This window comes from Serinus canaria, chromosome 4 (assembly GCF_022539315.1).
Source record: "Serinus canaria isolate serCan28SL12 chromosome 4, serCan2020, whole genome shotgun sequence".
Taxonomy (NCBI): Eukaryota; Metazoa; Chordata; class Aves; order Passeriformes; family Fringillidae; genus Serinus; species Serinus canaria.
Genome location: NC_066317.1, coordinates 27,712,023 through 27,739,815, shown reverse-complemented (window position 1 = coordinate 27,739,815; position 27,793 = coordinate 27,712,023). Strand labels below are relative to the sequence as shown.

General features: G+C 39.2%; 1 protein-coding gene across 2 annotated transcripts in view; it reads left to right on the top strand.

The window, feature by feature from the left end:
- The window catches only part of TNKS (tankyrase), a 129,466-nt gene that overhangs the window by 53,674 nt on the left and 47,999 nt on the right, over positions 1 to 27,793 (top strand). For both annotated transcript variants that reach the window (XM_030239523.2, XM_030239524.2), the window contains exons 4-5: positions 12,065 to 12,101; positions 12,963 to 13,038. In XM_030239523.2, coding sequence (XP_030095383.1) covers positions 12,065 to 12,101; positions 12,963 to 13,038 — 113 coding nt within the window. The remainder of the gene's footprint in view (positions 1 to 12,064; positions 12,102 to 12,962; positions 13,039 to 27,793) is intronic.

Below are 27,793 nucleotides of genomic sequence, written 5' to 3'. Positions count from 1 at the left end.
CCTATGAAAGGAAGTGTGCGGATTTTATTTACTTTTCATGGCTAAAAATCTTTTGTGAGCAGCCTTTCCAGTAGAGAAAGACAATTTCTTCCCTATATGCACAAGGAAAAAGAATTGATTATAAAATTAAAGGGATGGAAAGAGCAAAAACCCAAACCAGCATTGTATGTAAGTATAAGATTAAATATACTTGTCTAAGAACGGAGAGAGTAACATTTCTGTGTTTGAATTGCTGATCTTCCCCACAAATCTAAAAGGTAAGTATTTTAAATGATGCCTTTTCAAATGGCCCATTATCTTCAGGGAGCTAGATGAGAACTCTCATCAGTGTTCTAGAAATTGTTGGCCTAATTATCCAGTAAATCTTCCTTTCATGGACCTCTCTTCTCTTGAAATCATGTTGAGCTATGCAGGGAAACCTGTTCCTGTTCACTGGCAGGGCAAATGTAGCTCCATCTCCAGAATCTGCCTACTTTTGTCTGCCTGCACTAATGCAAGGCAGTAGGTAAGTGTTTTTCTCCTGAACAGCTAGCAGATCAGAAGGAAAATAATTTATGACTTGCATGCATTGTGGCTTCTTACTGTATGTGGCTGTAATTTCTAAATAGGATGTTCTGTCTTTGTGAAGGCTGGAAGCAGCATCTTGGAGAAGGTAAGAAAAAGGGGAAGGAAAAAAGGAATGTGGCTGTTTGTTGAGACCCTTCTTAACTGCTGGCTAGGAGTCCCCCTGCCCAAAATCTAAAAGTATTATTCTTCCAAGTGTGGTTTGAGTAGCTGAAGGACACCACTGAGGGAAATTTTCTTGTGAAGCGCTATCTGTATGCTCAAGAGTTATGTGGGCTTCTATATCCAAGCATAACCTTCTATTTGGACCAAAATGGTAACTGTAAAATCTGATAAAAACCAGAGGCAGACTGACATCTTAGACTGTTGGACTCCTAGAGAGCCCACTGCCAAGGGTCAGGGCTGCTGGTGTGATTGTTGAATGGAAAAAGAGAATCCAGAAAATTTTTGTACTCCCTATCTTTGACCTTGCCTGTTCCTTTCCTTGTGTCCTTTATCTAAATCCAAAACCATTTTGATTGCAGTAAGGGGTGTTATGGCTAGAACTGTTTAAATGGCACAGTGTGATCCAGCAAGTGCAGTCCTTTCTCTGGGCACTTATTCTTCCTCCCTGCAGTTTTGGTTGTGCTGCTCTCTGAAGACAGACCCAATTCTCTTGTAACCTGTCTTTGCTCTGCTAAAGGATGCTCAGAGGATGGCAAAAAGGTGAGTCAGCATCAGGAAGCAAGTTCTGTCAGTAATAATCTCACCATTTCCTGTGTCAGTAACTGAGCTTTTATAGAAAGGGATAAGCAGGAATCCTAAACTGGTGTTGGGGAAGGTACAGTATGATTTCTCCTTGATGGTATGCACTCTCTGGGAGGAGTGGTAATACTGAGTTAGCTCCTGCTGAACTAGCACACCTAGGGCACAGTGGAGAGAACCTATGCTAACTCTTGCATGATCTTTCCTTTTAGGTTAAATGGAGATTTAAAATACTACTTTTTTGAAAGATAACAATGAACTGTATCTTAGAATAACTTTGGAATAAAACCATTGGAAAAACAGACTGGTTTAGGAACTGCTGGTGATCACATTACTTAATAAAAGGACCACTTCAACATATTTTCTTTAGTATCTTTAAGATCATTAGTGGTGATGATGAATGAGGAATGTAGAAATACTTTCTGGCCGATTATATTTTGTATTGTTTGAGGTAAACAGAGTCTTTAAATCTAGATTTCTGAAAGTGAGTGAGAAAGCAGTATTTTTCTCTACTTCATGCAGAACACAATAAAACTATCTTTTACTGCAGATTTACACAGAAACCTGCAGAGTTGTTATGCTGAGGATACATACAGTTTATGTATTTCCTTTCTGTCTAGCAACAGAGGGAGCACCTGTTTTGGAAGATGCTTTATTTATGGATATACCTGTGACAGTAGAGTTCTTGTACTTAGTTTTCCAGTAGCAGTAAAGTGTTCATGGTGTATCAACAGTTTGCCTTTGGGCAGGACTGATGATTGGTGTCCACAGTCACCTTGTCCAGGGTATGTCTTGAACAGGCAGCCTTGTGCTGCATCTGATCAAACTTGCTGGGTGTGAATGAAAGCTGGAGAAAGAATATCCTCCTTGTAATGACAGCAGTCTGGTAAACTGAAGCTCTTTAATTAAGGAGTTAGTGTCTCTTTCTTCCGCTCAGACTTCTTTTTTTCCTGTGGTGCTATTTCATTTCCAGTCTTCATAATGAACTATATTGTCATTTAGGGCAATAAATTATTCTTTTGAAGCAATCATACGTGCAATCCTGTTACCTCTGAGAAGCAGCTAAGGAATTTTGGTTTGTATAGTTCAAAGAAAAGGGGGCTGATGGAAGCCCTCACTGCTCTCTCAAGTTTCCTGAGGAGGGGAGGTGCACAGGGAGGTGCTGATCTCTTCTCCCTGAGATCCAGTGACAGGAAGCAGAGGAATGGTTCAAAGGTGTTCCAGGGGAGGATTTTAGACTGCATGTTAGCACTTCTTCACTGGGAGGGTGGTCATACACTGGAACAGGCTTCTACAAGATGTGGTCAATGTCCTGAGCCTGTCGCTGCGTAAGAGGCATTTGGATAATGATCTTAACAACAAGCTTTAGCTTTTGGTCAGCCCTGAAGTGGTCAGGCAGTTGAACTACAAGATTGCTGTAGGTCCCTTCAAACTGAAATAGTTTGTTCTATTATGCATTTAATCAGTAAACTATTTAAAACAGTGAGGTTGATAAAGGGGGCTGAAAATGGTTACAGAACATGAGTTGTGTGTAGTATTTAATTATTCTTTCATTGCTGGTAGAGAATGTAACCCTTCTCAGACCTCCAGGACGTTGGCAGTAGGTACTGTTTTTGCTGTAGTTATGTCTTGTGTTATGTTATTCCAACAGGAATACCAGAAAGTGCCTGAGTGTAAATAGAAAATTTGGTTTTTTCTCAGCTAGTGTTTTAATAGTTATTTTTTAGTGAGGATAGCAGTTTACTGATTTAGATTTCAATAATTTTCTGTAAACTGCAGCTTTCTTTCATCTTAGAATATACTCTTTGTCACATTAGGGCACAGAGCTACTCTTTGCGTGAGTGAATATGCAGAGACCCTATCATGGCTCAGATCAGCAGAAGCTTGAGTTACTGTGACTGAGCACTGCTGCTGCAAGTGTCTTCAGAAAAGGTGTTAAAAGATAAGTTTTAAAAATGAGACAAAACAAATGGAACCATTGTATTTAAGTCAATAATATCTATATCCTAAAATCTGATGGGGAGAATAAGGGAGGGGAAGAATGTTCCAAGTTAAGCAGCTGCTTTTTACTCTGGGATACTGGCACTTGTCTTTCATATCAATCCACATATCCTGTTTCCAGTCAGGGCATTGTCTCCCTTCTTCCCCTGATTTGTGCCAAACTTTCGTTTATTTTCCAACTGTCTTTTGACTCTTAGCTAGCAAATAAAAATCCATGAGGAGGGAAAATTTGTCCGCAGCAGGAAGGCAAATGGGTTAATTTTGGAGAGTTATTTTGTTACCATCTTTTTGTTGTGCAGATATGCCTGTTTTCCAAAATGTTTAAACTGAGCTGTTGACAGATCAGTTTTGTGGGTTTTGCTGTGACAAAATGGTTCATTATAACGAAATCTATTGCCTCTGTTTTGTTATTCTTTTATTAAGGACTTACTTGCTGTACTTTGCTTAAGTGTTTCATAAATACATGTTGGCTCTTTCATTGCTGTGTGTTTGACAGGTTTGCCCCATTTCCTCCAGTTATAACGGAGTTCCTCTCTTCTGCTCACTACTCTGGGGCCCAGCAGGCAAAGGAAATGTTTTGTATTTTTGTCCAGGAGCTAGAGGAGTGATTTAACTGGATTTGAGTTCCTTCCAGGATGTGTGCTGCAGGGCAAGCATGGCAAAACGCGTGCATTTTTTATGAGGTGGCAGCCTCTGTTTCCTCAAGTTTGTAGAGTAAGCTTAGATACACAGGGCAGCTTCAGACATACAGAGGAAGGATTGTACTGTTCAGTAAAAATAAATACTTTGGCACATATATACATTTTATGTGTCCTTTTCATTTTCTAGCAAACCTTAAAAACCCCCACTTTTTTAAATCTGTACAATTTGTTAATACAAAATCTGTCATGTTTGCTGTAGCTAAGAGAATATAGATTTTTTGGTTAAAATAAATGCTTCAGTTTTAAATCCAGCTATGGATTTTCAGACACACTGTCCCCAGCTTGTTAGCATGTTTTATCTACAATGGGAAAATTGGAGAAACTGCAAAATTTAGTCTGCCTGTATTTACTCTAGAGTTCTTTTCAGAGAAAGATGAAATGATGAAGCATAATTTTGGAGCTTGCCTTTATACAGTATGGCTTTCTTGAGGGTTACATTTTATATTTTTCTTGCTAGTTTTCTTCCATGCTTTATATAAGTTATGTAAGGTATTTCTGTGGTCTCTCTTTAGAGAATATTCTGGGGAATTGAGTGATTTACTTGTTTGTGGATATTGTTTGGAAAGAGAGGGTAGGGAGTTGGCTTTTGAAAAAGATGCAGTAATACGAGAGCAACTTGGCTATCTATCCACCCCTACTGTACTCAAGTCTTTGACAAAGAGAGTTTCTTAGTCCTTTGTCTTCCTCCAGAAGGTTTGCCTTGAAATCTTGGAGAGAAAATGCATACGTGGGCATGTTACAGAAATGAAAAAGTAATTGTGGCTGAAAAATTGAGCAGTTTATTAGTTATTAATACTGAGCATGGCCAAAGTAGTGGCAATTACAGTGGATGATTGTTTTTGCTGATAGCAGGAATTAATATAAGAAATGAAGGGAAGAGCCATGGGAATGTTGCTTTTGCTATAGGCATGAAGGGGTGGATAATGGGAAAGAGTCCAGAAAAAAACTCATCAGATTTCTTTTCTATATGTAATTTCACAAAAGATATCTTGAGTATTGAACTTTGGTGAAAAGATGAGCCTCAACCCCTTCAATTTTTCCATCAAACTAGTGTGTTTTGATTTGCTGAAGGTTTGGGTTTTCTTCCTAGTCACTTGACATGATATTCTGCAGTCTTTTTAAGTTTTTCAATCTCAGTCTGAAAACATGACAGATGAGAGTGGTGGTGTCTTCAAGATAAATATAGCATTCTAAAATAGTACAGTTGCAGTGAAAATACTAATTTTTTCACACTAAGAATAAAAAATGGATGTGTGTGTGGTGTTTACATGAGTAGCATGCACTGAAACTACTTGTAGAGGTCCACTAAACAGGTTCTAGAATGTTTGTCAGATTTAGTATTTCAGAAGAAACTATATGCTAAACTTGTAGCATGTGGTAACATTGTTGAAAGTAAAATTATTTATATGGATTACCACATAATGGATGGTTGTAGGGTTTTTTAGGGTTTGGCTTCATCTTTGATTTTATCTAATGGTTTAAGAGTTAAGACACTGGAAATCCTCTGACCAAGGGACTTTTTTCATCATTCTGCTACTATATAGGAAATCTGGTAGCATTATTTTAACAAACAGACCAGCACCACTGAAAAAAGGTGTTCTGAGAAACAGAATTGTTACGTGTCAAACGTGAACTTACTGGTGCACATGCACTGAAGACCCATTTTGATACACCAGCTCATCCTTCTTAGTGACCAAAACTCTAATGTGGAGTGTGTATAATTTATGCCTGAATATGGAGACAGCATTTGATAACTGCAGTATCCTGTGTATGCTTATGTAATAGATGTACTTTGAACTGATGGCTTAAGAGACAAGAATCTCCTCTATCAGGTAAGACCCTGGCAGAGATTTTGCCAATCTGCACTATATAAAGCTGCAGATTTTTTGACGTGCTTTCTGCCAGGCCTTAGAAGAGGCTTTTTTCTCTGGAGCTGTAAATCAGGAATGCTTTGCATTTGAGCTCTGTTCACTTAACTAAAAGATGTTCCGGGTATGATGCTGGTAGCTCAGTGGTGTGGTAGAGTTGTGGCCAAAACCAAATGATGTTTGCTTATTTCTTTAACTTCCACACCCCCTTTTAAAGCATATCCCTGAAAGACTTCACTCTTAGCTGAGTCATTTTCAGTTTTAAAATTTCAGTTACAAATGTCAGATTTGAGCCCAAATGCACAGTGCCTGACTCATCTCATAGAAGAGGCAGAGTTAAGGTGCCAAACCTTTCCTCCTTGGTAACATTCCTCCTTGCTGGAACTTGTTCTTGAAGGCATTATCTTCTGAGTCGCTTTTCTGTCACTTGCATATACTAGTGTTGCTTTGGTGTTTTTCATCCGTGACAAGAGCTTAAAATTAGGGTCTTGCTGTGTTCCTGGTTGAGCCTATTTAGACAGCTTATAAAATCAGCCCATTTACTTGTGAGAGACTGCTGAGCAGAAAAGTGCAAGAGGCATAAAGAAATTAACCCTAAACAAGTGGGAAGTAAAGTATAATTATTAATAAAACCTGAAATTGTTATTTTTTGCTCCTCTTTATTCTCATGTGTTTCTCAGAGTACTTAGTTATAGATGCCTTTTCCCAAACAATATTATTTCAACATATCTCTTTTTTTTGTTGATTCTTTTTTTGGGCAGTCATTCCCTCAATCTTCTGCTATTTGGATGGTTAAAAACCTTCTTGCTCTGATTTTACTCCATATTTTAGTGGATAACTCCAAATAAGTCCATATTTTAGTGTCATCTGCTGGTTTACGTATAATGAAAGTTAAATGGGGAAGAAGGAATTGATGAGTATTTTAATGGTATTTTTGGACCCTTCAAAAGCAGCCATGTTGAAAATAAAATTTAAGTTTGCTAAATAAATTTTTAAATTTAAAAAAAACCCCAACCCCAAAATCTCATCCTCTCCCAATAACCCTAGCAGTCTCTCAGAAGCACAACAAGTCTTGTGCTCTGATTATAACTTGAATATTTGTTTTGAATACTTAAATATTACTCCGAAGACCTCGGAGGATTAAAAAGGATGGTACATGTGGATGAGTGTCATTGACCACTCATAGGTGTGTGCAGTCCTGCAGTGTCAGGGAAAAGCTTTATTTTAATTTACTTCTATGGACTTTATTTCTTTGCTGAACTCTACAATGCTTTCTTTGTAGCAATTGCAGCCCAAATGTAGAGTTTCCATTCCCCTCCCTCTTGTTGCAGCACCGACCTTGTTCAAGGTCTTCATTCTCAGGGACCTGTTTGGGTCCCTGGCTGTGTACTGAGCTGGATGAAGTAACAAACCTGATAGAAAAACAAGTTCTCAGCCCTCCCAGATGCATCAGGACTCTGTTGTTTTCCTGACAACTCCATGCATTGCTGTGCTATCAGAGTATATGGTTGGAAAGGCACCTGAAGCACTTCTAAATGAGGAAAAATGGAAGGTTTTGATACCTGCTGTCTCTACTAGTCTGGTGGAGAGCCCATGTCCCCTGTGTTGCTGGGTCATTGTGAATACTTGTTTGAAAAAGAAAAGAAAAGAATTTGCTGGACTGCTAACAAAGATCTTGTCAATCTTCTTGTGAGATGTGTATTTTGAAGAATGCAAGCTCAGGTTTACAGAGAGGCAACCAATAACAAGTGTTAGATATGTACATGGTCAAAAGTCAGATGTAGAGCTGCTGTGTTTTCTAACAGAGCAAGGTTTCTTCCCTGACTTCCAGTGCTGTTAGATCTGAGCTGCCAAGAGAGAACAGGAGGTCCTGAGGAGATTACCTGAGATTACCATGACATTTAAGGTGTTAAGCTCAGTGGGACCAAACACTGGCACAGGTTGCCCAGAGAACTAGTGGAGTCTCCATCTTTGGAGGGGTGTAAAAGCCACCTGGACACAGTCCTGAGCAGGGTGCTCTTAGGTGACCCTGCTTGAGTAGAAGGGTTGGATGAGAGACCTCCAGAGGTCTGTGATACTCATGAATTTTCCCTCCCCAGCCTGTGGCCATGGTTGCATGTTCATAAGACTCGTGTTCTTTTGTCACAGGTCAGAAGCAGTGGACCACTGGCTAGCATAAAAATTTTCACTGAGTTTAAGTATATTGGGGATTTAAATTTATAATTGTGATTCCATATAATGTACAACTTCATAAGGAAAAACCTCTCTAGTTTTTCAGTTTAGTTTAGAATATGTTAATCCATTTTGTTCCCATTATATGTTGCCATTGGATAATAATGGCTTGGTTTAATTTGTGATGTTATTTTTTAGGAAATTTTCTTCGCTGTGGAAAGCTGACGTGATATTATGGTGAAGCAAAACCTGCTTTGTCCAGCTTGACATTTTAGGTCTGGCTGCTTTCTGTAATGGCTGATGTGTATGGAGGGGTAGGAAAGGAATTCACCTTGGTTTTGAGTGTAGATGCATTGAAAAAATGCTGTTGATTTATGCCATGCATTCAGATAGGTTTTTCAGTATTCCATTGAAATTCACGACTTTTAGGAGAGACTGAAATAGAGTTATTTGTCTGTAAAGACAGATTCATTATGTTATTTTTTCCCAGCTTCCCACTTCTGATCTGCTCAACTGCCAGGTGCAAGCAGCCACTGATGTCTGATAGTTAATAAGCATTTGCTAATTTGCTAATCAGCTGCTGCAGAATGCAGCTAGGGCCAGGCACAGCAGTGACAGCGTAGCAGCAGCTGATCAGGAATCTTGGAGGTAACTGGTTTTCTCCAGGGAGGGGAACAGAAAGAGAGCTGCTTAGCTGCCTGATGGTAGCTGTGATCTGAGATTCTGATTATCTGTGGTTAGCAGTGGTGACTTTCTAGTTCCAGCACAAATGGAGCAGAAGCTGGGATCAAGTAGAGAACTTCATTTAAAGAATGCTGAGCAAGCTGTGGACAATGAACTTGATCAGACGTATAGAATACCACTGAGTGGTTTCTGCTTCCCTGCTAACTTTTGTCTGATGAGATAGGAACAGGGAGGCTGCTTTGCTATGGTGCTCTCTGCTCCTCATTTCACACCTTGTCTTTGCCTTAAGAAATTCCCAGGCCAGCTGCCTCTGGGCTGCCTAACATGCAGATGTCCTTTTGTAAAACTATAAATTCTAACCCGCTCAGAGGAGCTCTTTAAGAGATATTATTAGTTTAGTTAAAGTCAGTTTGCCATTCTTTGAACAGAAGTGTTACATGAGGTTGATGGTCTGTATTCCTGTACTTCTGCTTAGAACTCGAAATTCATCTCTGCCCATGCACGCATGGTTTGTTTTCAAATGCTTGCAAATGAATATTTTATTAGGTAGCTGTGGCCAATGGCTGCAGGATGGCCTTTGATAAGCTGCGTGGCCAAGCGGCGTTAGCTGTGTTGGCAGAGCCCTCTGCTGGGAGCACAGCCTGTGCCAGCAGCAGTCGGTCCTGTGGCCAGTGCCACCCGCTTCTCCCAAATGCCATCAGCCAGACCCCTCTTGGCTCTGTGCTATCCCAGCAGCTGCCTGCTCCAGTGCCCAAGGGGTTCCTTTTCATCCCTCAGAGCCTGTGGAGTTCACTTGTCCTTTTTTTTTTCTTTTTCCTTTTTTTTTTTTTTTTTTTTTTTAGCAAACCTGGTGGTGTGCTGTAAATGCTTATACGATTTTAGATTTTGATTTGCAAAATACAGAGGCTCTTTGAGAGTAATAAAGTTAGCCAATTACAAAATAATGTTTTCCTAATCCTAATCAGTGTGGGAGAACCATGATGAATTTCAAAAATTGCATGTATGGATTCCAACACTGTCTGCAAATACCTTTTTTAAAAAAAAGTACTGCTTAGTAAAACTAACTGATCTAATTGATCATACATGGGTACATTCCTAAATCAAGAGCCACAGCTTTCCTTTTTCATTCGACAGTAAGGCTTCTGCTATTCAAAGTATTAGAGGAAACAGCTTTTGTGTGTTAAAATACTAACTTACTGAACATGAAGGAAAAATATTATTACTCTTCCCTAACCTAGTGTGTTCAAAAGCCTGGTTAGGACTGCTAGATGCATTGCCAAACTAAAATGTGCAAAGAGATATTTTAATCTGGTTATGTCTCTAAAGTGTTGATATAATACAGGCCAGTAACTCTACTGCAGGAAATCCAGCTGTTTGAGATTGTTGCACAAACAATGCAGTAGTAATAAAGGGTCTTTTTTTCTTCTTCACATGCTGGCCAGAGCTTTTCACTCAGCATTGATTTGAAACACTCACAACTGTGCCCAGTATTTTATCTTCATTAAAATAAAAAAAGAGGAACATGTACCATGGCTTAGAAAAGGCTGCTGCCTGTGGTGGACAGGTCCCCATTCTGATGAAGCTGGAGAGTGGTAGAAGTCAAAGGCAGTCATATTTCTGCATCATTTGAATTGTTTCATGATGAAACTTTCCTTAACATAGACATAAATTCTTTCAAAAGCTAGGGTAAACTTCCTGGCCTATATTTGAAATAACCAGTTTCACCTTTGCTTTAAACTTACTTGCTCCATTGCTGGGGTTCAGCCACACAGAACAGCTCTGTTAGGAGACCCATCATGTGAATGGCATGATGGAACTCCTTGCTGCTGGTTGTTGTCAATTCCCAAAGCTGAATATTATTCAGAAAGCAATTAAACACACCTGTGAAAGGAAAAATCACACCAGTATGATAAGATGTAGGTATTGCTTTTGAAAATTCCCCATCTGCATCCAAGGGAATGGGCAAGAAGTGCATGGCTGTGTGTTCTCACCCTCCTCCTCCTTACCCTTGTGTGAAGGCAAGATGCTGAAATAAAGGGGACTCCTTAAGGAAAGGTCTGGTTTTGTTGTGGTTCCTGTCACCCTCTGCTGTTAGCTGGAGAAGCCGTGGTGGGGGGAGGACCAAGCTCTTGGTGGTGGATGGGGAGTCCAGCCCTCCTCCTGCACCTTACAGCTGTTCTTTAAGGGATGTTTTCAGATGAACCTTCCATCTTACCTGCCATCCGATCTGGCATTTTCCATGGCCCAGTGCCTTTCCTCACCTATAATGAGAGTTTCACTGGAGGCTTATTACAATTACACATAGGAGGCAGCACAAAAGGTTTTTTTTTTTCTTTCATGACAGCTTCTTCTTCCTGTTTTTCTTACAGCATTTCGGTTAGAGGCTTTAATTCTCTGGCAGATGGTATACAGTATGTTTTTCAAACCCTCTACCTTTTGGGTCTAGGATACACTCTGTTCTCTAACTGCATAAAGCTGCTAAACAGCTATTTTTTCTAATTTCTGACTTGAAATTCCATTTCATTTGTATTGCACAATGTTATAATGATTCAGCTTTGTAGAATTCTGTCTTAATTCCATAGGTTATCTTCTCCCATGCTCTTTTTAAAATACTAACATGCAGTTTTAATCCTGTGCTGCAGCAGCCCTCGTGAGTTGTCTATTTTAACTCGGGACTTCAAATATAAATGTTGCTTTAACATTACTCGTGGTTATCTCTAATCTCAGAGTCTCGTAGCAAAATCTGTTGCAGAATTCATCCTCTTTTGTCAGTGCTTTTTATTTCAAACATGTCTTTTGTTAGAAAGTGGCTGATGATATAATACCTGGATTTTTTTTAATAATCTGGGCTTTTCTAAAGAACTTAGTGAAGTGTAATATTACCATTCAAATAGGCAGGTGAGAGCCTTGGAGATCATTAATTTGTACCTTTTCAAAAGCCGCACTGCCTTGCTTTGTCTTGGAATTTATTATGCTTCCCAAGTATAATGTGACATACTGAATAGGGCAGGGGGTGGGGACATTGTCTTCAGCTGACATGCTGTTATCAGCGGGACTGTGTTTCTGGACACAAGATTTTGCAGTCATTGGTTGTCCGAAGAAAGCCTTTCCACCTGAGGATTGGACAAGAAGATGCGTCAATTTGCTGCCCGTCTCCAAGGTACTGGTGATGCTGCCTCCACAAGCTGGCTAACGTCACAGCTCCATCACCCAGCGGGGTGTGGGCTTTTTTCTCCTCTTCTCTGTTTTAATTCTGTATTTGCTTCCTACTGCATTTCTTAATCTGTCTTCTGCCAAATGCTAACAGCATGATATTTTGCAATCATTTAGGTGAATACAAGAAGGACGAACTCCTGGAAGCTGCTAGGTGAGTGCTGCTTAGAATATAAAACATATTTTGGGGGTGGAAGCAGGCGAGGAAAAGGGGTTTTTAAAATAGTACTGTTTTGTCATTCCCTTTCCATGAAATGCTGCAAGCAAACCACTTAATTAGCATAAATCTCTTCAGACTTTAGTCTGGTACAAATGTAAAAGCCTGTTTATGTAATTGAAATCCCCCACTATGGTGGTTATAAGGTTAATATTGAGTTTTTGCTTTAAGCTGCTTAAATCCTCTTTATTGTTTTGTGACTGTTCTTTTTAGGGGCAATTTAAATATTGGAATCTTTCTTTTTTTGGGTTTTTACTGCTACCATAGGATGTATTTTGAAAACAGATTTTATCCAAACAGGGTATAAGGAAGGCTATACAAAAGGTGTAAAGTTCAATTGTATATTGAAAAGCTGCTTTTCATCCTTCCTTCTGACTGCACAAGACTATTTTATATAGCCTGTTAACCCTTCTAAAAAAGATTCTGGGTATTGGTATATAGCTATTTCAAATGTTACGGGCCATATGCTATGAAAATATGTTAAATTCAGAACGTTTATTTTGACAAATGGCTTTCAGAGGATCTGTAAAATTAGAAAAAGGAAATGCGAGGTTAAGGAGAAAAATTGAGGTGTTTTTGTATGATCTTCTGCAACACATATAACTGCAAATGTAGTATTCTTTTTTGTATTTACCCTTTGTTTTGAAATGTTCAAAAGATTCTTTAGCCATCCGACATTCTCCCTGCTACAATACAAATTTCAATATACTACACTTGGCAAAATACTTGCTAAGGAAATGGATATCAAAGAGCTCTGCCCTTTTCCCACCCTTTTCATAATATTCTCCTCATTTACAGGAGTGGTAATGAAGAAAAGCTGATGGCTTTATTGACTCCTTTAAATGTGAACTGCCATGCAAGTGATGGGCGTAAGGTAAGTTAATACCTGCTTTATATTTCAATTATTTAAGAAAGGCCAATTTAAGCATATTGGTAAGCATAGATGTATAAACCAGGAGAATGTATGTGGGGGGGGAAACCTGTGATACCTTTTCACCATAAAATTGAACACTGGTATACTTGACACTGGCAGCTGTGACAGATTAAGTTGGCAGACCTGGGTTTTGTGGGTGTCTTTTAAATGTTAAATCCTGGTCTACATGTAAACAAAACTTTAAGATCTTTTGTAAGAAAAACAAAATGTACTGTTGCAGATGAATAAAATAACTGGGGAAGAAAGTTATTATTTGTATTTGAACATTGTCTGGGTGAGGTGCTTGGTATTCAGCTTAGCTCCTAATACACTGCCACGTAGACTGGCAAGACTGGCACTGTATTGCTATGTTTAACACATTCTGCATTTTCTTAAATTTGACATTATTGTTTTGACTTTCTCTGGCAGAGATGTTTGAATGAGTTAAATTAAGAATTAGGCTGAAACTGGAGGAGGGAAGAACATACGGAGTGAGAAGTAGATCCTATGATTTTTGATGTTTTAGATTTCAACATGATAGTCTGTCTAGACTGTTGGTTTACAAATGTTGGGTTTTTTTTTTGTTGGGTTTTTTTTTTCATTTGTTGGCTTGATTTTTGGTATTTTTTAACTGTGTACCAGAATGTTTTTAATATGTATCTGTTTAAGTGTTTCACCTGTAACAGTACATCTCATTTTTGGAGAGAAAAGCATGGGAGTGTTTTCTTCTGCAGTTTTTTAAAATTTTTGATGGAGTGTGTTAGAGCATAATATAAACCTCTGCCCATCCTGGACCTGTTGTGGAACAGCCCAGTTCCACTGAAATCAGTAAAGATAGTCTAGTTTATGCTTTTGATTAAAATGTGTGTTGTTATTGAATATTTAAAAAATACAGCTTCATTGTAAAAACATTTCTGGTTTCTATACACATTTTAAAATTCTTCTCCATTGTAATGTCCGCCATACATACTATGTGATGGAAAACTCAGCCAGTTTTTTTCTTATTTACATTTATCACTGATTGAAAGTTTGATGCATCTTCCAGGTTTCAAAGGCAATTGATTTTATGAACTGAGGACAGGCAATTGAACAAGGGCTTTATTTAATCTAGCAGTGTTGAAACTGATGAAACACTCCCCACATTTTAAGATTGAAGTTACTGCCCGTATTTCTTGAATTTCCTTTTCTTATTTCAAGATTTTGCTGTTCAAGTAAAAGTGTATTTAGGTATTTATAGTGCCCTGTGTTATAATTAAATGGGGAGGTGTACAGCACTGCATTACTGAATAATTCAGCCCCCATCACTATTGATCTAAGGCCAAATGCAGAGTTATGACTTCTGTCAGCAGGGCAAAGAATGAGCCCTTGCAGATGTTTTCTTGAACATTTATCACTTCAAAGTAAAAATTAAAAAAAATAATTACAAAGCTTTAAAAATTAATTTTGAGATAGCAGAAATTGAGATAGCAGCCTCTGAATTAGTTAGAAAATTTATGCCCATAGCTTGGAAAGCATATTGCAGTTAGAGCTCCTGTGTGTGGACACTTGGAAAATATGTTTGGTTGGTTGGTTTTTGGTAAGTGCACTGGTTTTTGAAACACCTTTTAAAGGTGCCTTGCCATTGATATTAATTAGCTTTTTAAAAATTATGTCTACCAAAAATATTTTTTCTACTACCACATATGTACAGGAAGGTTGGAAAAAGGTTTACTAATGCTTTGTAGTAAGCATGCTATATAACTGTTAAGTATTTAATTTGTAAAGCAAAATGTTCAGGTCCTGTTCTAGTGCAAGATCACTTGGGGTTTGATAATTTTAAGCTGTGCTGCAAATTAAGTGAGCTTGTAAATGGAAGTCTCCACTGGTGTAGCTGCCTGTAGTTGATCTGTGGTGATTTACACTAACTGAGGATTTGTCCATTTTGTAAGTTGCTTTTTGCATTCCTTGATGCTTTTAGTAATTATTTTTTGCAAACCTTCTGAGCATTCAAGCCTCAAACTTAGGACAGTGTAAGGCCACAGTTTTAATGCAGCTCTCAGTGCCAGGAATGCAGACTCTGCAGATTGGCCCGAGGTTCTCAGCATCATGCTTGTTCTGCAGTACAGCTGTATCCACAAACTCTTCCCTCAAGTCTGCTTACCTCTTTCTTCAGTCTGTACATTCGTTGATTTTCTGAGAAGTTCAGCTCTAGTCTAGTGATAAGGGAGCACTTAGCTGTGAGGGTGAAGAAATTGAGTTCCAGTGCTGAATGGGTAATTATTTTTTCTGGATTAACAGATGGTGATATTTTTTCCTCATACTTTGGGGTGCAACTGTATGCAGTTTAGTTATTTCCTCCTGGGGGATTTCTCTGTGTCTCATGCATACTAACATCTGGGGTTCTAGATTTCTCAAACACCACGTGTGCTGTGAGGTTCTGCTTCAGAGAATGAGTAAAAGAAATGGGAAACTCTGACAGTATCTTGCTGGTTTGAAATCAGCTAAGGTTGGAGATAAAAAAGATGTATTGCATTCTGGGTGCTGCTTGCAGCCTTTTTGAAAAGTATTGACAGCCAGAGTCTGAGTCCTACAGGACAGGATTCCATGATTCTAAAACAGTTACATCTGGTGCTGATAACCATTGCTCCATCTGTTTATTTAGGATAGAGGTCAAGACAAATAGGAATGGAAACTGAACTTCCTTCTTCCCCACCAAAGTCACAGTTTAGGTAGGTTATGGTCATTGTAGAAATGTTCACGTTACTGAAGCTTTTGAGCTGTTGTCTGAAGAAGGACTATATTCTGTGCGGCTTCTCTTGCCATTATCTTCTGGAGGGAAAAATGAATTAGTGTGCAGAGCAATTTTAAACATCAGCTGAAGTCTTCCTGCATACCAAGGATCACGGTAACTTTTGGGAGTTTTGATGACCAAAGAAAATCAGCAATAATATCTCAGGAACTGCAATTTCATTGAGGTAATGATTGATTTTTGTGCAAGTACTGGCTTATGTGCATGTTCAGTGTCTGTCAGAGCACGATAATGAGCTGTATAGTGCAGAGCTATATGGTACTGTGTAAGCAAATTAGTATTACACAAGGGTAAATTTTACAAAACCTGTTTTTTTAAAACTGTCTTATTTGTTTACTTTTTAAAAAGCAATGATTGAGCTGAAATATAGTAGTGATTTTTCATAGCAATTAGTCCTGCTTTGATGTTGGTGTTTTTTAACAGGAGACTGGAAATTTGCAGTTGTTACGATGTGGTGTTGCGTGTAAGGCAACATTTACATGTTGCATCATTTCTGTTCACATTGCCTCACCAAGTACCAGAAAGAATTTAGACACAGTGCACAGCACCTGCATATTGCTGTGGATCTGAAATTTCCCTGCATCCTGCCTGTGAGTTCTGCTGGTCTCCTTGGTCTTTACATTATCTATAGAAGTAGTGACTTCTAGAAGACAAGCCTGTGGTGTTGGTGTTAGCAGATGGTAATGAATTTCACACTGTTAAGAAGCCTAGGCATCTATTCATGTGTCTATCTATGTAAAGGTATGTAGGTTTTAGAGCTCCTGTTATTTTCCCTCAAATATTTTCCTTTGAGGTTGTCTTTTCCAAGACTTAGTTATGAGTGAATTTCCAAAAAATGTTTTTTGACCATTTTAAATCAACATGTTTGTCTGCTGGAAATTAATGCTGCATTACTTCATCATGGAAGCTGGATTTCTGACTTGTTACAACAGTCTCTGCTTACCTAAATCAGTGGCAAGAGACAGGTTTAAAATTGCACATATAATGGTTGCAGGTTGAGTAGAAGCCCTTAGTCCACTTATTTTCCTCAGGAAGCTGATGTGAACACTTGAAAGCTGTTTAAGGAAGAAATTGATGTTGCCTCCATTTTAAAAATGCAGAAGTATCTGAGCTGATAAGAAAGGACTGGTTTCAGCAATTCAGATAAGAACTCTTTTCTACAAGACATTTCCCACATGACTAATCTTAGCTTTCCAAAGTGACCTGCATCCAGCTGACATGGTAGCTATTAGCTATAGGAGGTTGGATTTTTGGTTGTACATAATATCCTACTCCTGCACTGCATTATACACACTCAGATCATGCTGGCACTAAAATACTCAGTTGTTGGTTGAATAAAACCTTTTCTTATGCAAGGGAATTCAACTCCTCTATTTAGGAGTTACCCAAAAACCAGTTTGTTGGGTGGTCTTCTCAAGATGCATCTCTTGAAGTAGAGCAAACATCTAATATTTTGAGCTCTTAGGACCATAGAAAAGTCATTAACTGAAAAATAAAATGCTTGCTTTGTACTTTGAAGTACAAAGTTGCTGTTGCAGCTGTGTTTTGTATTTAAATTTTGTATCAACCATATGAAAAACAGAGAATACAATGGCATTACCTATGACAGCGTGATCTCAAATATTAGTTCAACTTGAGGCAGGAATTGCTACCAGAGGGCAGCACAGAATGCAGTTCCTCCACAGCTACATTGTTTTCTGTCCTGCACCTTCCCTCCCTACTTCCTTCTTTGGAAACTAGAAATGTTATTTTTGCAACAAGTGAATCGGGTCCTGCAAACAATGCACCTTACTTTTTCCATGCATGGGACCATCCAGTACTGTGAATAATGTAGTGATCCCATGGGAAAAAAATAGACAATTAATTAAAATGCCATTTCTGTCATGCACATGGTCATACCTCACTTAATTTGCACTGTTGTCTTCTGACTTGTAGTGTCCCTTTGTTTATTCCCAGTTTTCAGTCTTTAAGCGCTCCCAGTACCAGTCTTTAGTATTTTGCTTCTGCAGTGCCTTTGTTGTTACACCTTTCCAGACCAGCTGTAGACAACCCTGGATCCAGAATACCAGTTACAGGCCTTTTCATTAAACTTTGAGTCATAGGAGACATACTTGCCTTTTGGGTTTGACTGAGGCTGTTGCTTCAGCCTGTTCTTTCCTGCCATAGGGATATTGGTTTTTCTCATGCATGGATTCATTCTGGTTCATTGGCACAGGGTTCAGATGTAAGAAATCCAAGTCTGAGAAGGTCTGCAATGCAGTGCTGAGTAGCAGCATCCTTGGCCTGAGGTAACCACTGCAAATGATCTTGTCAACAAAGTGCCCCTCAGCTTTTGCTATGGGACATCCCTGATACCAAGTAGCATTGGTAGTAAGTAGTAGTCGGATGAAATTGCAGATTCTTTCTCTTGCTTCCTCTGCATCTTTCTCTCTAGTGAGAGATCAGCCTGTAAACAAAGGGCTGGTAAATAGAAATTAAATTCTAACAAGATCAGGTGAGTTATGTCTCCTCTAACCAGAGAGTCTCCAATTTGCTGCTGGTAAGTGAATTTGCCAACCCCTGTTCCACAGCTCTGGTTGTTTGCAGCCATTTTCAAGAAAAATCCTGCAATTGGAAAGAAAATTGGTATAGCTTCCAATTCCTGAGTCTGTATGGAACAATCGATCCACATTTTCACAAGCTTTCCCTTTACAGTTATTAAGCCTACAGACTTGGGTAGAGGTTTAAATTCCCTTGCAATATTCTTGGCTCTAGGAGCTGGGGGTTGAAGAAAAATGCCACATACTGCAAGATGTGAACACATTGTGTGCTGGTGAAACTGTAAACCTTCAAAATTGGGTGCATTTTTCTTGTGCTGTGAAATAAAAATCAAAACTAATACCACATAAATCCATAGGTCTGTTTGTTCTATAATCTGTGTCAGAGATTATATTCAGATGGGTGTAGAATATATTTTGGAAGAAACTATTTCACATACAATAAAAAAAGTTGTTTGAGTATTGGGAAAATCTACTTTTCTACAGACAAAAGCTGTTTATTTGAGCAAAAGACTTGTGAACAGATAGCCAATGTAAGGCCTTGTCGTGACCAATGGTATATCTGAATGTCAGTGTGGTCTTTACATGTTTGGAGTTTTTTGTCATATGTAATATCATACCTAGTTTCACAATTTGCATTTCATCTTAAAGTTTTATGAACTCTTCTGCTGATATACATTGTTTGTTTGTGTGGCTTGTAAATACAGTCTCTAATCTTAAGGCTTATCTCCAACAAAAAATAACTAACTAGTGCGGAGGAGAGGAGCAATGGAATCATCCAGAATAATAGTTAACTGTGTATTATTCTTGGTTCAGAATGAGTGCCTTCTCCTTCATTAATCTAATAAAATGAAAATATTAAAAATTGTTTAATGAAATGTCATTTTGTTTCAGAAAAAAGATCCCCAAATCCAAAACAGTTATCTCAGAGTAACTGGATAGACAAGCCCTTGCTAAATCTGCTCACTTTCTGCTTATAGCATAAATGTCAGTCTGGTTTTGATGAAATGCTTTAGACTCAGTTTTGTGGGCGGGGAATGTGCAGATTTTGGTTTCTACAGTTGTGGTCCTGCAAGGGTTTGCCAGAAGTTTCCTGATGTGCAATTACAGCACTGTGGAACTGCAGTTATCAAAATAAGCAATAACCACACAGGCTGTTAGCTGATGTTGGCTTGTGTAACGATGGCTCTGGCTGATGGCTTCTGGACACTGCAGCCTTTGCTGGCACTGATCTTGTACATGTTTCATGAAACATGTGTATCCAAGTTATATCTAGGGGTGTGAGCTGGTAGACGGATAAATAGAATCACAGAATGTCCTGGCTTGGATGGGACCTTAAAGATCATCTAGTTCCAGCCTCCCTGCTATGGGCAGGGACACCTTTCATTAGACCAGCTCAAATATTTGAATCAAATATTTTAAATTAAATCCTGCGTACAAAATTGAAGGTATTTTCTGGATTTAGTGAATGGTGTACTGTTAAAAAAAAAGAAAAAAAAAAAAGATATTTCCAACATTACAGGAAGATTGCAAAGCAAGAAAGCAAGTGTCATAAGGTTTGTGTTGTGCCTTGGGCAGAAGTGCCCAATGCCATATATGTACAAAGAACATTCAAAAATGATCACAATTGTGTTTTGCCTTTAAAACAATATTTTATTTGTTATAAAAAAATAGTTCCCAGGCTTCATGCATGTCAGAAAAAGTGACAAGTTATGCACTTTGTTATGCTGTGATCCTGTCTTACTTCATCTGCCAAGCATGATCAAACTGGATAACACAAGAATGCCTCTGCAGACTTTGTATGGTATAGATGACTTGGCTTAATTTCTATCCCTGGTGTCACTTAAAACCTTTCATATCCAAGGATGATACCTTTTGAATAAAATGTAGAACTGATCTACTTGCCTTTAAGTTTCTGTTATGAGATCTTAAATATTTTCCCTAAAACATTTCAGTGAGTATCCCTTCACATATTATTTGAAGTGTACTCTGTCATGTCCACAAATAGAAATTGTGCACCAAAGTATTAGAAAGAAGTTGTTTATTCTGTCATCATTCTCTTTGTATTGTTCTCTAAAGTTCAGGAAATCTCATTTGTTAGATCTTAATTAATTTGCGCTTCAGGAAGCCTCAAATGTGTTGAAGGCATGGGGGATTTTTATACCTGAACTGTTTTCCCCTTGATGATTAGCTTCACACAGGAGATGACTTCCCACATTAGGCTATTATCCATCTCTTGTCAGGAGAAAACAAGTCAAACTGGCAGATTTGGGCAGAGCTGCCATGTAATATTTTATGCACATTAACTAAAAGCTGTGTTCTGGATTTGGCTCTTAAAAGCTCACAAGGCATCCAGGGGCTGAGTACCAATAATATTTCTTCTACTGTGATCTCAGGAGTGGAGCCCTTTCCTTCAGAGCTTGCTGAGATTATGTTTTGAATTGAAATGCAGCAGCTCAGTCCAGGGACTGAGTGCATTTGACTTCTGTATATGGTTGACTGTAGTGAATACTGTAGGTGATATTTCTGTGCTTGGTGTCACTTTCCTCTCCAAATCCCTGCATGTGAGCATAAGAAGTACGGAGAAGCAAACTGATCTGCTTTCTTGTTGCTTTTTGCTTTGGAGTGTGGTATTAGTGTACTTTGTGGCCTTCCTCTGTTGTGACATCTATCATTTTGTTCTACACTGTTTCCCATCTCTGCATGCTGTTGTGCAACCACTTGAGGACCTAACATCATCCTCCTAATAAACCATTGGTGAGGATTTAGTTAAAAAACCCATTGAGTCCCCACTGTAACCTGTATCTCTTGGCTCACCCTTGTGCATGTGCTTGTTGACTGCTTCAGAAAACCCAAGTTTTAAATGTAGAACTTTTTTTAACAGTATTTTACTCTTCCCAAGCAGGTTATGTTTATGCAGGTGTTCACTAATTCTAGCTGTTATTATATTGTATTTTTGCTTGTACAGACATCAAGATTACAGGCCTCTGTAGTTTCCCAAAATGTGCTCTAATGATTGGTTCGTAACTTCCGTGTCTTCACATACCAAAATAATCTCAAGTGAAGGTCACATGCAACTAGTAATTCACCTGTTTTATTCTCCTGTGCTCTCTAGAGTGGATCCAGTTTGGTCCTGGTAATTTGCTGATGTTCATTTTGGCTATGGGGATGGCTACCTCTTCTATGCTTAATTTAGCTTCAGAGATATCCTTTGCCAAGCTTCTCCATGCTGCCAAATATGTACATGCTCACTCACCAGGATTTTGGAACAAGACTTACTGTTTCTTCTGAGATATATACCAAACAAAAAGTTCATTCAGTTCTTCACGGTGCCTTCTTGCCTGTAAGACCTCCATTTCTTGCCCTAGCATCACCTTGCCCTCTGAACTGGCTGGTGCATTTTGTGCTCCTAGTTGGTTGCAAGAAATTATGTCTGGTTTGAATTCATTTCACTGGTTACTACTTAAACTGTTTTTGCCTGTCTACTTGTTTTTCTACCTCTATACTACTGGAGTTTGTGGTTTTTGTGTTTTTCTCCAGCTTGTAAATTCAGCTTTTTGAATGTCCTCTTAATTCTAGTAAACTCTTTTAGCTTGCTGTTGGTCATACTGGCTTCTTTCACTTTATCTAGCCCTTCCCAGTAGAAGCTCTGCATTAGCAAAGTGTCTCCACTATTATCTTCGTTAGTAGTTTCTGTGCTGTCTGTAGGGACATAATTTTCTTACCTACCAATTCTAGCTTATTTTTAAAAACTTGCCCTTTTTTTCATAGCTCCACTTTATGAAGGTTGATGCCTCATGTTGGATTATTTTAGCAAGCATTTCCCCTGTAGACAAATTGAATCTGAGTGTGTTATAGCTGCTATTAAAGACAGCCTTTACTGAAAGGTTTTGCTTCAGGTGTCACTTGGTACCATCCCAGTAGCTGCATTTACCCATGTGGTGTTCCAAGCCACTGTCTCTGTAGAACAGTCACTGATAGCATCCAAACATTTCACCTCTTAGGTCACCCAAAGCCCTTGTGTTTTCTGCCCTTGCTGCCTCTCTGATTTATCCCAGCACATCAGTTATCACTTGCTCGTACAACCCCATCATTGACTTCAGAGGTTGCATGGATAATTTATAGGGATCAGTTTAGTTCTAAATGAAAAGAACTGCAAATACTTACGTGAAAGGAGAGATGTATTTACATAACCATTTTAAAAAATATTGTTTAAGTTGACTGAGCAGGCAGCAGATGAAGGATAAAAGGGAAGGAAAATGCCAAAATGCATTGTAATTGATGATGGATGTGTCATTGATGAACAAGAAAATTGAGGTGATTTGATTAGTCTTTTCCAAGTAATAGTATATGTGACTACTTATAAGAGAAACTTATTTTTTACAAGTGAAATACTTTAAATTATTCATATTCTAGTAACCATTGCTTTTTAATTGGAATTATAAGATAGATTCTCTGCCTTTTTCCCTATATTTTGCAAGGCTGCTCTTCAAAAGGAATGGTAAAGGCTATATTGGATTATAAAGTAATTTAATTCTAAAATTTGCAAATTATCACTGTAATGCAAAAGGAGCATTTTGTGTATTAAATTTTATTAATTATTTTATATTTCATGTTTTAATTAAATTCCAAAATATAAGGTATGTTTATTTCATATCCAGCACTGGAGATGAAATGCAGTCAATATGCAAGTGTTGCTCATAACAGTTTATTCTGACCCAAGTTTCAATAAAATGAGTGAAGTGCTGCTTTGACAGAGAGAATGGTCAAATTAATTTATTCTTTCTTAATAATGTGAAAATATTATGAACTGAAGCCCGAAAAGTTTCTAGTTGGAAGGGGAAGGTGGGGAAGCAAAGTAAATACATCAAGGAAAAGTAGTAAACATAATAAGATAGGTAAAAAGAAAAGGGAAATAAAAGATTGTTAGTTGACTGTAGCAGGCAAAACATTGATGCATGTACAGGCTGGGGAGCAGTGCTGCAGAAAGGGAGCTGGGGGTCCTGGTCCATGGCATTGAATGTGAGTCACTGAGCCCTGGCAGCCAGGAGGGCCAGCCCTGCCCTGGGGGCAGCAGGCACAGCCAGGCAAGGGAGGGCATTGTCCTGCTCTGCTCTGCACTGGGGCAGCCTCACCTCCAGTGCTGGGGGCAGGTCTGGGTGCCACAACATCAGAAAGACACTGAGCTCTTGGAGAGTGTCCAGAGGAGGGCAACAAGGATGGCAAAGGGCCTTGAGGAGAAGCTGTGTGAGGAGTGGCTGAGGTCACTTGGTCTGTTCAGCCTGGAGGAGAGAAAACTGAGGAGAGACCTCATTGCAGTCACAGCTTCCTGATCAGGGGAAGAAGAATGGTCACCACTGATTCTCTGTGGTGACAAGTGGCAGGACCTGAGGGAATGGCCTGAAGCTGAGTCAGGGGAAATTTAGATTTGATCTTAGGAAAAGATTCCTCACCCAGAGGGTGTTTGGGCACTGGAACAGCTCCCCAGGGAGGTGGTCACAGCACCAAGCCTGACAGAGTTCAAGAGGTGTTTGGGCAACACACTCAGCCACATGGTGTGACTCTTGGGGTGTCCTGTGCAGGGCCAGGAGTTGGACTTAATGATCATTGATGGGTCCCTTCCAACTCAGGATATTCTATGACTCTATGAAAGATTTTGGTAGCAAGTAGTAAAAGAAGAGAATGCAACAGCAAAAAACCCTGGCAGTTTTGGTTCTCTGGTGATTCAGTGTGCATCATCTTCAGATTGCCAAAGGTGGCTCTGGCTATGATACTGTGAGGAGTTTCTGTTTAGTGTTCTGCCATATCTTTCAAGTCAGCATAGATCTCCTTTCAGTGTTAAATAACATCAGCCACATTCCTTTAGGAGAAGAGAGTGGATCTTTACTGTAATTTTTTTCCTTATGTAGCTCAGCAAGCCACTATTCCCTCAGCTGTCAGTATCTATCACCAAAGAAACTCTGCTCCTCTGCTTCTCTGATAATCCATCTCAGAGTTCCTCTGAGATGGATCGTTGAGTGCTGCCAGAGATTCTGTGCTTCTGAATCTGGGAAAACTACAAATGCTACTTCATGGTAAAAGCCCCAGAATTTCTTTTTCATACTGCAGTTCTCTCCCCAGCTACACCCTCATCATAGGCATGTAGAAATGGAAGAGATTCTTGTAAAGATCAGTCTTCTGAGAATACTATGGTTTTGTGAGTAGTGTTACTCAATTTTTCTGACACATCCTCTGTGGAACTGTTTTGCCAAATGGTGTCTGAGATTCATGCATATACAGAGGATTTTTGGGGAAGGGAGGAGGTGTTGCATTTTAATTCTTGTTTAGGAAGAGGTCAAAGATTACTAGTGCCCTATTTATGGGATCTGCTGTTTGTGAAATCCTTCAGAGATCAATAGTGTTCCTATTTAAAGTGTCTCTCCCAGTTCTCTACCTTTTTACCCTTCGTCTGTGTTTCTAGGTTTGTTTTTGAAAGTAATGATAAGCCCCTGCAGTGCTACAGGCTGAGGACAGAGTGGCTGGACGGCTGCTAGGCAGAAAGGGGCCTGGAGGTGCTGGTTGAGAGCAGCTGAACGTGGGCCAGCAGAGTACCCAGGTGGCCAAGGCCGGTGGCACTGTGGTCTGTATCAGGAATTGTGAGGCCAGCAGGACAAGGGAGGTCATTCTTCCTTTGCACTCATCGCTGGTGAGGCCACACCCTGAGTGCTGTGCCTTATTCTGGGCCCCTCAGTTTAGGAAGAATGTTGAGGTGCTGGAGCAGGTCTAGAGAAGGGCAGTGCAGCTGGTGAAGGGTCTGGAGCACAGGTCCTGCGAGGAGCAGCTGAGGGAGCTGGAGTTGTTAAGCCTGGAGAAAAGGAGGCTCAGAAGACACCTTATCACTGTACAGCTCCCTGAAAGGAGGCTGTAGCCAGGTGGGAGTCAGTCTCTTCTCCCAGGCAACCAGTGACAGGATAAGAGGACAAAGCCTTAAGCTACACCAGGGGAGGTTTAGATTGGACATTAGGAAGAATTTATTCACAGAAAGAGTGATTGGTGTTTGGAATGGGCCTCCCAGGGAGCTGGTGGAGTCACGATCCCTGGAGCTGTTTAAGAAGAAACTGGATGTGGCACTGAGTGCCATGGTCTACTTGACAAGGTGTTGTTCAGTCATAGGTTGGATTCAGTCTCGAAGGTCTTTTCCAGCTTAGCTGATTCCATGATTTCCAGTTCTACCTTATTTTAACCTTGAGATGGAGACACTCCAGTTATTTCTTTGTCTGCCGCTGTGCGGGATCACGCTTGTCATCCTGTTGGTCCTTCCCTACGCTGGGCACGTAGGGGCTTGAAAAGATTTGTCTCTCATAAATCTCCTGCCCCCTTATTTGTCAACATTAAGCCCAAGTTGCAGTACAGCAGGGTCACTGTGTTAATGTGTGGGACTGATGCCAACCCTTGTCATGCAGGCTTAGAGGTTCAGATGTACAATCAGAAAATTGTGTTGTCTCTCAAAGGTCAGATCTACTAGAGAAGCCTTCAGTAGTCAATAGTTTGGACAGTACAGCCCCCTGAGAAGGAACAGATTTGAATACTCACTGGATATGAGGAGCTGGTCTGTCACCCAAGCAGACCTCTTCCAAATGAGACCCAAATGAGGTGTGTTTGCAGTTTTTTAGTCTTCTCATGCTGTTTTTTAACTCTTTTCCTCGAGTTTATGGACATTCTTGCCCATTGATGCACTGCCCTAGCACTGCTGTGTCTGTGCAATCAAGCCAGTTTTGTCTTTGCTGGTTTACAGCTCAAAACAGTTGGTTCCTCACCACTACCACCCCCACCTGCCAAGAGATCATCTGATATACCAGACCTCTAAATTAAGATACTGTTTGCCTTGCAGATTCTGAATTGGTTAACTGTTCAGTTCATTTTCCCTGTCATTAGCTGTTAGAAAGCAATATGTGAAATCTGTGACATGATGTTTTTTGGAATTTTACTATACTAAGCCTCTCCAGTTCAATAGTCTAATTAATTATTACTGTCCAGTTCAATAGTCTCATTAATTACTACTATTCTGAAGATGAAGCAGTTGAATTACCACTAGAAACTGTGAAGTGAGAAATGTTTTCCTTAAGCATTTTGTAATTCTTGTCTTTAGGAATTTTGTTTGTTTGTAGCGGTGTTAGTTTATTATTTTTTTTTACATAAGAAGAGTGGTTTAAGCGCTTCACCTTTGTGCTTATCTCTGGAGTTGCAGCTAACTCATCTACAGTCAGCAGTCTGACATGACTTATTTTCATGAAGCAGCATCTATAAGTTTGTCCCTAAAGCATAATTGTCAGCCATGAATTTAAATAACTCAGTACTGCTATAAAATGACCAAGGAAGCTGCATGATTAGGGTGACCAGTCATGTGGCTGGTGAAGAGAAGCATGGACCTTTTCCTGCTCATTAAAAGCTTAATTATTCAGTCAGGAGTGGGGAACTTCATCTATTTTGTACCAAATGTGTAAGAGCATTATAGCAGGAATATAAAATAATTATTTTGAGTTACTTGAAATATGTGTTTATTGAAGGAAATATTTTGTATGTAAGTCCAGTCTTGGCACAATACAAACAAATGTTAATGAGCTATTTCCCAAGAAAACTTCCAGATTCATTTAAAATGAAGGTGTAAGATGGGTGCACAGTTTTAAATTAAAATGCAAGTTGGTATCTGAGCCACAAAGGAAAAGCCTCATTGTTTCCACAGTGGAAAAGTTTAGGAGTGTGTCTGTAAGATTTTAGTGTTGTTGCAACTTGTTTTCTTACCCCATTTATCAGAATGATAAAGTGGTGGCAGGAGGTACTCTGCTTGCATCCGCAATGTCTTCCTGATGTACCCTCATGATTGATGTGGTTCATTTTAGAGATGTCTGCAAGAGAGCAGCATCAAGCACAGGCTACTGTGATTGGAAAGATTCTATCATAAATTCTAACACAGTAAAGAGAAAGTTGTTTGCTTTGCTAGGAGTCAGGACATCTTTCAAAACAGTTTTATGCAAAAGTATGAAACAAAGGTCCCTTCTATGATTAGAAATCCCTGTGCTTTTTCCTTTAATTCAAAAGATGTGAAACACTTCTCTTAGGGGAGTTTGTATGACAAACAATAAGAGTTTTAAGATATTTTTACTGTTGTTTTCTAAGGGCAGTATGATCTGAATACAATAAATGTTTTTTTTAACTATATTTGTTAAATGGGAGTTTGCTGCTCACCTGCAATTTCCAAATCTACTAAACCTGAAGATAATTACAGACATGATATAAAAAGTCAGAAATATTAAAGTCTGCATTAAACATTTTAAATTTTTTTTGTGTGTGTGTGTGTGTGTGTGTGTGTTTGTGTGTGTCCTCTGTCAGCAGGGTGTTGTAGAAGAGTTAA